General features: G+C 40.2%; 1 protein-coding gene across 1 annotated transcript in view; it reads right to left on the bottom strand.

Moving 5' to 3' along the window:
* Positions 1-12165, bottom strand: part of RASGRP3 (RAS guanyl releasing protein 3 (calcium and DAG-regulated)) — a 47906-nt gene that overhangs the window by 8565 nt on the left and 27176 nt on the right. Inside the window, exons 10-12 of the mRNA XM_009081026.1 lie at positions 7213-7290; positions 3064-3180; positions 222-337 (exon numbers count right to left, since the gene is read on the bottom strand). Of these exons, the coding sequence (XP_009079274.1) occupies positions 222-337; positions 3064-3180; positions 7213-7290 (311 nt within the window). The remainder of the gene's footprint in view (positions 1-221; positions 338-3063; positions 3181-7212; positions 7291-12165) is intronic.

Genomic DNA, 12165 nt, shown 5'->3' with positions numbered 1-12165 from the left:
GGAATTCCTCATTAAGCTATTACATAAATGATTTTTAAAGTTCCAGGTAAAGCAGGACTCCAGTCTGGGTGGACTTATAGAACTGACTACAACACAAGAATCAGCCTTCGGTGATCTTGTCAGACACAAGAAACTTGGGAGACTCTGTTTCTTCAATACTTGGCTTTAAATTGAGGAAAAGGTACAAAGAACTAAACCCACAAAGAAATCTCCAAACTTACTGATCTTTGTCCAGCACACAGAAAGAGTCCAAAAAGGGAAAGTTGGCAGCTATACTTTCGAAGTCTTCCTGAGAAATATAACCATCATGGTCATGATCATAGTTCCTAAAGACAGACTGGGAAAAAACAAAGAAATTATTATCATAATATCTAATCTATCCTGAATCTATATCAGCCACTTCAAGTTTATAATTACATAGAACTTAATGTTCCACATTGCTAATCAAATGCTTCTGATGCATCTGTTTTATTCCTTTCATTCCTACTCGGTATTTCAATATGTACCGGCCTCTAGGGGAAAAATGGCTAATTTTTAAAGAAAACTTGACCTCAGTATTTATCTAGTGATGGTTCTCCACACCTCTTTACACATAATTATTCTTGCTTTATTTTTCTTCTTTATTGGAAATGTCACTACAATTCTGCATCATGTGATGACATATTCCCTTCACTTCATTAAGTATACTTCTTAACCACCAAAAAAAAGGAAAAAAAAAGAAATAACCCAAACCCAACACAACAGCAGCTTTCCCATGAGTATTTCAGATTGTTTTGTCTTCACTTCTCCTTTAGCTTGTCACCTCTGCTCAGTACTGTTTCAGTCTGATTAGTTTACTAATGCTTTGACATCCAGATGACAAACACTTTGTGTCTAGCAACCATTCCCTTCCACCAACCCACCCCAGTTCACCACTAAATAAAAACAGACATGGGATCAAATTTAAAAGGTAAGATAAAGTGATGGAAGCCCTCCTTGGCTGCCAAGAAATTACTGTAATCTGTCCCACTGTTTGCAGAGGTGTGCAACAGGTGTTAAATTTATGTGTGAAACTGATGGGAAAAACACAAGTGTCAAAGTCAACATGACTATCTGAAAGACACATAGTGATGTACAAACTCTTTTATTAGATTAAAATTTGGTTGACAAAGACACTAAATTACTGTACTGACACCTCTGAAAGGTGTTTGCATTGTCCTTATTTTAACAAGAACCTCATGAAACCCATTGCTGAGTATCTATCAAATGGCCTGTAACCAATGACTGGCAGACCTCAAAAATGCATCCTTGAGAATCAAAACACAAACCCAAGCAGTATTCAGCACATTTTTTGTAATAAAACCAATGCCTTAAAACACCTCAAAACAGCTAGTAAATGACAAAGATTGGCAAAACCAAAACAGCTCTGCAGACTGGTATGAGCCTAGCAAATTTTTAATATCTGAAGAGCCTACAAGGAGCCGGAGAGGGACTCTTTGTTAGGAACTGCAATGATAGGATTGAGAGGTAATGGGTTCAAACTGAAGGAGAGAAGGTTTAGGCTAGATATTAGGAAAAAGGTTTTTACTGTAAGGGTGGTGAGACATTGGAACAGATTGCCCAGGGACGTGGTGGCTGCCCCAATCCTGGCAGTATTCAAGACCGGGCTGGATGAGGCCCTGAGCAACCTGATGTAGTGAGGAGGTGTCCCTGCCCATGGCAGGGGGGGTTTGGGATTAGATGATCTGTAAGGTCTATTCCAACCTTTAAATTCTATAATTCTATATAATTCTATTTTAATAAGCTGCATCTGTAAAATCCCCAAACCATGATTTAATCCTGTCAAACTCAAGATCACATGCCTTGAACCAGGCCAAAATTGTGGAATGAGGGAGCACATCTCCTCCAACCACAGGAACAAGCACAACCCCCCACCCAGTGTATTCTGGAGAGATTAAGGAGTTGTGACAGACTTCCTATTTAAACAAGATATCAAAGAGAGGATTAGATGTGGAGTGATTTTTATCAACACATATGGCACTGACAAAAGCAATACAGGAACAGCGTGTGCATTTCTGGCATCCCACATTAAAAGAAAAATGAAACTCTTCTAAAAAAAGAGCATGTACTAAAAGTAAACTACAAGATATATTTGATGTCTGAGTGAGAGAACTGAAGACTTTGTTTAAGTTATCTTAACAACATAACCTCAGTTAATGATCTGTAACAGACGAGGTCAGAATTTTATAGTTCCTCCCAGACTTAGTTATTAATTTGTAAAAAGCAGAAGGAAATCTGCTTCACTATCTACAACACATTTCTGGTTCCTCAGCATGCTACTCACATTACTAAAAGCCCCTTACACACCAGCACAGCAGTGCTCAGTCTCTCCAGAGTCACATGGTAGTGTTTGGGTTTGTTTGCATTACCTAACAAAACACATCACCTTCCAAATTGAAGCTGGAAGATCCAAGCTATAATGCTGCATGACCTCATGTCAGTGCTTAAGCATGGAGCTTGAACCAGATGACCAACTGTGGTCTCTTCCAATCAGAACCATCCTGTGATTCTGTGATTTTAAAAGTGACTCCAAGACAATGCTAGCTTTACCATACATAATATACTCTGGAAAGTCAAATATCAGCAAGTAGAAAACCAGAAATAGTTTCCAGAAAACTTATCTGGTGCTATTATTGTGTGAGGCCTTGTTTCTGGAGTAGTTTTTTTTTTTCCAGCTGTCTGTTACCAGACATGAACTGGGCTGCTAGAGCTGCAAAAACTCAGCTTTACCCTCTGAATTTAGATTTGCTAGTTAAACCTATTGAAGAACAGCCAGGCTTTGGATGCCCCTGAAAACTTGCTCCTTTGCATCCAGAAACCTGCTTACTTACAGCTACTTACATTGCTGATTGCAGGAATAAACTAAATATTTCTGAACATATCAGTAATGGCTCAAATTTATTATCAGATGTTTGAAAATCACCCCAACCATACCAATCTCTTGAAAAGCTTGAAATTAATTATAATGATGAAAATATCAAAGCTATCATTCTCTTTGACCAGTATACTGTTCCAAATACTTACATCCACCAGCTTACGTATGTGCTTGTTAATGACTGTGGGGTCAGGTTTTGGTACCACTCCTGATGCCCACTCCAGTGGCACTACTGGCTTGTTAGGGGTTGTCGGGGAGGTAGGCTGCTGAGACATGGATCAGAACACAAAGATTATCAAGCCTGAAGAAGTCAAATTTAAATTGTTTTTAAGCAGCTCTATATGTCAGAGCCATAACCACAAACAATTGGAGTCCCTGTGCTGTAAAAATATGCTTAGCAAAACATCAGGCAAGGATTTAAAGGTTTGCTTGCTTCCAGTAACAGCTTCAGTTGGGCTCTCTGTGACACCCCACAGTTACACTGGCAGCAGCAGCACCCAGTGAGCTCAGAAGCAAACCCAAGCAGACTTTCCTCACTGACATCTCCAGAGGGTTCAACAGCAGTGAAACTTGAAGGAAGAGAGGAGGAAGGAGGGTCTCTGGATACAGCGAGCATCAGTACTAGCTAAGGCCAGAAACCTGCTTTTCTCCCCCCCAGTAAAGTCCCCTCCACCACAGCACAGTGAAGCGCCAACTCCCTGCTGGAGGGACTGTGCCCAGGAGCCATGCAAGGGACTGCACAGCCAAAATAAGTTAATGTTCCTGCTCTGTGCAGCACCGAGAAGAGAGCAGGATGCAGAAGTGGGAACAGAACTGCACTCAGCGATCCCACTGGTTTCCAGCTGAGATGTGCCAGGATGAACAGCTTAATTCATCTAGGCAGCCTGAGCAGAAAGGGGCTAACCTTTGACTTGCTCTGCAGATAACACCAGCCAGACTATTTTGTTTTGAAAACAGATTGGTCTTGACAAAACAGTAGCTGACAGCTCACTTGATGCAGAGAGCTCACAGTCTCACTCCCCTCCATGTTCCTACAGTGCTTTGAGAGCAGCTCTGGCATGCAGCTCAGCTTCTTCAAGTAGAAAATATAGGACAAACCTGAACACAGTTTCAGGTACGGATTCAAAAATCACCAGTTAGCATGAAAAATGCTGCAAGGCATACTGGCCTTTTCCTGCATCTGCCACTGGACATGTAGTAGGTGAAGCAGTGTCAAAGCAGAAAAAATTCAGCATGGTTTGAATCACAATGGAGAGGGTTCAGTCTTAGAAGAGCCCTGTGCTACCTGCTGAGCAAAGAATGTGGGTCTCATCTGTCTCCCTTTAACCTGATGCGAGCTGAGATAATAAAGACAGGTAAAGGTGTTACAGTTATCATGGCATGTAACAAAGGTACTGTAGCCTTTGCCATTAAGATGAAAAATGGTCACGAGTTCATACTCTACTGTGTTTGGTAGGAAAAAAGAGAAGGATGAGTTAGTGGGCTGCTTTATTAATATGGCTTTTCCCTTTTCAATTGTTAGAACAGCTTTTATCAGTGCCTCAATGGCTTTTGACTCCTACAAATGTGCACAAGTATGTTCTGGAAGGAAAAATCGCTGTATCAAACAGAATGCAATTTCAGTAAGAAATACAGTGAGCCTGTATTTTGGCATACTGAGCTGGTCATTCAGCTCTATGTGCCATAAGCACTGACAGAATGTTATAATTCTAAAATTAACATCACCACACAGTGATAGACCAACATGCTGGCAAGTGCTTTTGCTTTAAAAATATGCAGAAATGCAACAATCTTTTAATGCTGACATGTTACGTGACAACATGTAACATGCCAGTATTGTGACAGTCTTACAGCTATGCTCAGAGAGCAAATTAAAAATATGCCTTCTCATAAAATAAAAATATTAGACTAAAGGGACTCAAAGCATCCATATCAAAGGTGTCAGTGTGGTGCTAGACTACCAAGTCATCACAGAGAGCTTTTAACACCTGCTGGTCTGAATACACAGTGGCAGAAAGAGCTGAATCCACTGGAGCCTTCCTCTTTCTTCGGGGATATTTCATTTGAAGCCTCATTCAAATTTTATCCTTTTTGACAAGTTGCAATGAAAACTTCATCTTACTGCCCACTAGCTCAGGGGAAATGTTGGTTCCTTCTATTTCACTCATAGACTCATATGAACAACCATGATTTTATTTATGTAGTTGAAATGCATCCTATAAGGAAAGGTACTGACCAGTTAGTTGTCCAGAGACTATCAAGGTGAATTTATTGAACATTCAGAAACACTGTATTTAGTCATGCCGTTTGTGATTCAGACTGTATCTCCTGTCTATTTCACCAGCACAGGGATAATGATATTATAGATGGGAAAAGTATTTTCAGATGTATGCAAACACTTTGGCATTGAAATAAATTCTACTGAAAAGCAAAACAAATAGTATCTAAGTGTGTCTTCAGTGGCTTAATTGCATCAGGCAGAGTTGCTTTCTAGACAATAGCTGTACTAGTAAAAACTCCCAACAAGGAGATCACTAATGTGTGGGGAAAAGCAGGACAGTGTGACAGGGAGAAGCTGTACTACAGCTGGCAGTCATTCTTCAGGGTTTTTTTTAGGCTGTTATACTGACTGAAGAGTCTCTCTCAGTTTTAGCAGAATGAAAGTCTTGCTCAAGTCCCTCTTATCAGCAGACTCGTAGGCTAATGGCTCAGCTCCAGTTTTGCCTCGAAAATGACTGCAGCAGCTTGAGGCACTTCCTCTGTAGTGCACCTGCATGGGAGTGGTACCCATGCAACAATAAATTGAGGAGCAGTTGGAATGATACAACTACACTGTCACGTTGCCTTTGACAAATTTTTCCACATACAAAAGCTCTACAGATTCTTTCCCCGCTAATATAGCTTGTGTGCTTTGGCACTCCATCAAAAAGAAGTATGCTTCAAATAGTCTGGCTTCTGTCGATTCAGCTGCAGCTTTTTACCCATCAGGGTGCTGCAACAGCTCAATGTCACTGGTTATTCATTGATCCTTATGCAGAAGTCTCCTATAATTGCTGTGTACTGTTAAAGTTCACAGCACTGTTTATATTACTTTTGTCCTGCTTAAAGCTCAGGCTGAAGATCAAAGCAGCAATGTGATAATTTTCTTCATTTACAGTAGTGGCGCATTAAGGCTGCAACAATTCGACTTCGCTGGCAGTAATGAGAGCATGAGGGACTCAGAATGACTGCAATAAATGCAAACTGTTGTGATCAAGCCATATCCAGCAAGGACTGGAGACTCAGTAATGAAATTCCAAGTGTTCAAACTGAGCTAGTGTTGGCTATAGAAATATTAATTAGCTTTCTTACTGTTGCTTGTCATACACAATTGAAAGTACATATATAGTCCTCACACTGGTCTCCAAGTGTGATAAACTATCTTAAAACTCAGAGAAGCCTTATACTTGAAAATTAAGGGGGATTTCTTCCTTGCTTGCTTCTAAGAATACTTCAAAACCTTAAAAAGAACTGTAATGTATCACCTCAGAGTACTGGACTCTGCTCTCACACCCTGCTAAACATTTCCAGCCACCCTCAGTTTCTGCTGGTGTCAGCCTGAGAGCATCATGTGCTGGATAGGATAGGTAAGAAGAATGTTAGTACACTGATCAAATGCTCAGAGGGGAGAGGAGTCTCCAGGTTTTGGTAGTGGAAGAAAGAATAATACTTTAAATGCAAATCAGCTATTAATTATGAGATTTATCTGTATCCTCAGACTTGCAAAATAAAGAAAAATGCATCAATGCAGCATTATCCTCAGTTGTACATAATCAAAAAAAGAGTAATAGCAATTCCAATGTGTTTAAACATTGCTTGAGACCCCAAGATACAGCCAATTACACCCAAACAAACAGTTTTAAAATACTACTGCTAATTATTTAGCTTACCTCAAACAAATCTTTGAATTCATGTTGTTTTATGTAACTGCACCAGCATCCAGAAAACAAGCTAAGAGTCACTCAATAAATAATTGACGTAAATTTACAAAGGATATCCATACGTTAACCAGAACTCTGTTTTCCAGGACTTACAGAGGTTTTGTTAAAAAATAAGGAATAATGAAGTCTGGCATATTCCACTATTTACCTCTCCCCATATGCACTAAAACTTAAAAATAGTGACTGTGTTTCCTATACAAGCACAACACTAAAAAGCTTTATGTGAACGTGAATAAAGAAACACATTAACTGTCATTTAAAAAAATTATCAACTCCATGCAGAAAAAGTAAGCAATATGTCAGTAAAAGATGACCTACAGACTTGGAGTTCCTTGGTTCCAGCACCAGTGAGAGCTTGTAGATATCATCTTCTGTGTGATAGAGGTCCAGGGACAGCTACATGTAAGAAAGAGGGAAAAACAGTAATATTTATTACACTGGGTTGGATATGACAGGCTTGTAAACAGAGATATACCTCCCACTGAAGCTAAAAAGGTTTTGCTGCTCAGAGCTCAGGATACACAGCAAAGCTGTGTGCAGCTGCTGGGAAAGCAATTTTTCACAGAGCTAACGTAACCCACACTGGTGAGCACAGGCTGCTGTTCACATCTGTACTGAGCTAAGCATTATGTGAGGGCTGTCACAACCTGCATCCCAACACAGTGAGGGAGAGGGGCTGCATGCTGACTTATGCAAAAAAGGACATTGGCTCTAAAGACCACCCTTAAGAAAACACTTTCTTCTAGAAGCTCACTGGTCATGAGACACCTCTGAGAAACAACCTGGTGAAAACAAAAACGTCCAGAAAGAAGCTGTAGAGGGCCTGGACTGGAAGGACTTCAAATTTTTGAAGTACGGTGGTCAAATTTTGTTCCTGAAGAAGGGTCACAGCACTGCAGCTCTTCTACTGGGATCAGCCCATGCAGCAAAAGCCTCCCTGGAAATCCCTGGGCACTGACACAGGCCTGAGAGAAGCAAGTTGGGTTTGCCACCTCTGTTGATGCAGCGAAGTGTGCCATAAAGAGTAATCTCAGTTACTTTGGCCCAGCTTGGCCTGCTCCTGGTTGCATCTCAGCAAAGGCAAATTACCTTTCAACTTGTATTTCTAGGTAAATGAAAGATTTTTCTTCCATGTTCTCATTTTTTTCTCTAGAGGATTTATTGAGAAAAAAGAAGGGGCATGAATATTCTTAAAGTAGAATGAATGTGTTTGGTTTTACTTTGGGGTCTTCTGCTGATGCAGGTCTGCAGTAAATTCCTCCTCTTTTGGAGTGATGAAGGAAAAAAGTAATCATCACTGTGGCTAATGTCTTGCAATGAGAGGAAACAAACACTGCATGTTTCCTGTGATCATGTCCTTACATTAATTGGCTTTGTAGTAATTGACGTGATTTGAAGTTATCATCCACCTTGCAAATCCCCAGTTAAGCTATGATTGAGTTAAAAGGATGTTCCTGAGCAGGCAGATAAATTAATACTGTCTAAATGACTGTGACAGAAGGTTATTTTTAGAGAACCTGAAATACCAAGCAAGTAACATGCAGGAACAACAACACTGTACAGAATTTTGCGTGATGAGTAAGATAGGAGTTGTGCCCTTTCCCAAGATAAGTTCCCAGAGCGAACATATGGCTTTAGAGATGTCAGGGTATTGCGTTATTCAATTTGTTTAGCTGTAATACTGTGCTGAATTTTGTGCTTCATAATTTGGTTATAGGCATCAGTGAAAAGCTGAGCATCCCACAGCTTCCTTTGCCCACCTGGCATGCTGCTGTCACAGAGGTATGCAAGGGCCTGTCCTAAAGATAATGTAGAGCCAGTAACAAATACTGTTCATATACTTAGTTATTCAGCAACTGTATTCTGAGGTTCCTTGGTGGTATAAAATAAGCAGAACTCAGTTGGAGAACATGATATTATCAGGTCGGGCTGGGGCTGAGAGAAGAATTGGTAGTTCAAAAGGTGTTGTACAGTTCCCACGAAAGAGTACACTTTTCTCAGTAGGCCAGATGAGCAGGGTGTGGATTTGGGAGTGTAAATGCATTGCTATTTACTGAGCATTTGTTTCTTCCCCTCCCTGAATTATCTGACCTTATCATAAGCAGTGGTTATAACTTCATTAGGCATGATATGTAAGCACACAGGGCACAAGCTATTATCTGGTTCAGAAGTTTCACTTATTAGAAAAAAAAAGCATAATGACTATGCAGTTATATAAGCCCTCATTTTATATTTTATTTACAGTTTTGCTCTGACAGATAAAGTGTAATGAATTTCCTAGGACAATTTTACAGCAAGTGACAGTTTTCATTCGATTTGTGTTCCTGTCCTGTTTTTTCCCAAGCAATTTGGAAGGGGATTGAAAAGAGTAGGGGAGTAATCAGAAATACATGACTTTTTTTTTTTCTAGGTGGAACTTACTGAACACAAGTTAGGGAGGGTGACTTTCAATTTGATTGTTTAGATATTTCTCGTTCTCTTCACTAGACTGTACAAATGACTGGGACTTTCCATTCATTTGCATACAGTCTCAGAACAGGTTAGATAAATAGCTGTCGAGACCTAAAAATAGTGGGGGGAAAATGGTGGCACCAAATGGGTTTTAACACAGTTCGTATAAATACACTGTTGTCTAGTTGAGAGGCTGAGATCAACTTCCAGTCCTCAGAAAGTGATGAAATGTTTACCCACAGGCTTTTATTCACATTGTGAAATAAAAACAATGTGCAAATACTACACAGCAGGTAAAGAAATCCCTTAAGCATCCTTACCAAATGTAAGTTCTCTAATGACAAAAATGTCATTAGAGCTGTTATTCCTCTTGGGTGCACTGCCAAGCTTATGCTCAGGTCCTCTTTTACTACTTGTACTTAGCTCCATGTTTTGGATGTCAGAAATGGAGAGATCATGGCCAATGAGGCAGGAAAGGGGGAATAACCACACAGACTAAGAGCAAGGATTATTACAAAGTGAGTCCATCTTTGTGTAACATACACTGGACTCTCTGACAGTTGAGTCCTGGCACATCTGCTTCTCTTGCCCATTTACATTGCTAATTTACACGTGACAAGGGATGACTTGCATCACTAGAGCTCCCTCTCACCTTTCACAGTCTCCTATGCAGGTAAATCTTTCGTTTCTGTCACTGTTGTCCATACACAAACCTTTGCCTTACTAACGGCATGTTAACTTCCATGCAAAATATTGGCTTCTTTTAGCTACATGTTCAAAGCTAAAATTTTGTGAGCTAGAAGCTGATTTTTTTATCCCGACAACAAGATGGGGTGCAGTGGAGGGGGGTGGGGGGAAGCATGCTTCTAAGTTTGTGTGCAGATATCTAAGATAAGAGCAACACTCCAAACTGCTGATCATTCAGCAGCTACCACTGAAGCCAAAGACTTCCTGTTCCCCATTCATCCTTTTGGTTTATACACACAATAGCATCTGAAAAATGCCTGTAAGACCCTTGACCAGGTGGCCTGAAGTTTACTACCAAGCTTTCTCCCCAGCTTTTAAGCCAAGCTCTCACTTCATAGCTCTTAACACAGTCTCCCCAAACACCACCATTTCCAAACTACTTGAAAGGTATCAGCTTCCCCAGAGCAAACAGGGCTCCACCACTGAGGAAAAGACAAAAATGGCAAATTCCCACATGCCTATGAAATACCCATGTAATCCTTTTGGGCAGGTTGTTGGACTAGCAAACCAGCACCCAGTGATTTACTTGTCAAGCAAGCAGAGGCCAGGCTGTTAGCACTTCCTAAGTGTGGTATAAAAGGCTACACTACAAGGGAGGGAGGTTGGGCAAGACGCTTACACATTGCTTATCAGGACAAGACACCTACTAGAATCTTGCCCAGATAGAAGCAGCTCAATGGGAAAACAGCAGAAGTGAACAAATAGTTAGGTCAGCGGATTCACACACAAATGAAAAGCACTCTATACATTTATATACATTACTAGATTTGAAAGGGAGTTTCTCTAAATGAGGTAAACATAGGAAAGATTTTTACAGTTTACATCAGAGAGGGAAGACCTAGCAAAAAATAGGACAGTTAATTTTTCAGGCTCTGGAAACTGAAGATGACTTTGGCAGCAAGGGAGACTAAATCTGTTAGAAGACCATTTGCACATAGCAAGGTCAACTATTTTTAGCTGGCTGTTCTTGTCAGCTTTGGGCTGCAATCTTAGCTTTTCTTCTCCTCTTTCTCTGACCCCAGCCTGTATTTGAAAAGTTTCTTATTAACAAAAGATTGACAGAAACATTTAATCTGCTATATAACTCCATTATTACTGTAAGAAAAAGAATTGTATTCATATTCACAGATGAGAACAAAACCTATGTCTGGAAAAAAAATGAGAATATTCATGTTGTTACAGGTACCAATATTCGGGTCCAGGAGCTTCTGATAGAAATTTTGGCCTTTTCCTTTCCAGAAGTCATCATCTTAAATCAAAACTTCAACACTATCAAATGTACTTGATGCACAACTACAGTTCCGGTGACTAATATGAAGATCGAATCACCCTGGAAAGGTTTTTGGAAAGAAGGCTGTCCCCAAAAAGAGAGAAGAACAGCTAATGAAAGTGGCAGCAGCAGTTCAGCTTCCATCTCTCACTTCACATTGTCTAATTTCTGCCCTTTTGGATTCACTTTCTTATTGCTCAGTTCCCTAAAGCCTGGGGTTGCACTTCCCCCTACTCACAGCCAGGCTTGTAAGAAATGACCAGAAAGGGGAAGAGTGGCACGAGAAAGTAACTCTGAATCCCTACAAAAACAAAACAAGATAAATATCTGTCTTTATAGTCCATTATTTAAATTAAAGGAGTGTTGCAGTGTCCAACACATGGTCCATTCTCTTCCCTGTCCCACTAACCAGGATTAGGACTTGTTCCCAGATCGTTCCACGCAAGATGTAACTGGAACATGTTTTCCTAGTCCCCCAAACTTTCCCATTCCTCATTAAAATGAAGTCACAGGTATATTCACACCAGCTTGGTAGCTCCAAGCTCAGGCCTGTTTATTTTTATGTTTATCTTAAAAAGAGTGATACTGATTTAAGGAAAGCAAAGAGATTCTCTTTTCTGAATTAGAGATCTGAAAGACAAAGTAAAATAATGAGAACAAAACCAGCATAAACTGATTACATATTAAGGGAGTCCTTCATCTAACACAGCATGTTTCAGACTACTCCCAGGTGAGCAGGTGACTTTTATTTGCTTGCAAGATCAACTGTTTCATAACAAGCAGTATGCTTTTTTGGAACCAGT

Source organism: Acanthisitta chloris, unplaced genomic scaffold (genome assembly GCF_000695815.1).
Source record: "Acanthisitta chloris isolate BGI_N310 unplaced genomic scaffold, ASM69581v1 scaffold3318, whole genome shotgun sequence".
In the NCBI taxonomy this organism is placed as follows: Eukaryota; Metazoa; Chordata; class Aves; order Passeriformes; family Acanthisittidae; genus Acanthisitta; species Acanthisitta chloris.
Note: the sequence above shows the minus strand (reverse complement) of the source record. Positions and strands in the feature narration are given on the sequence as shown.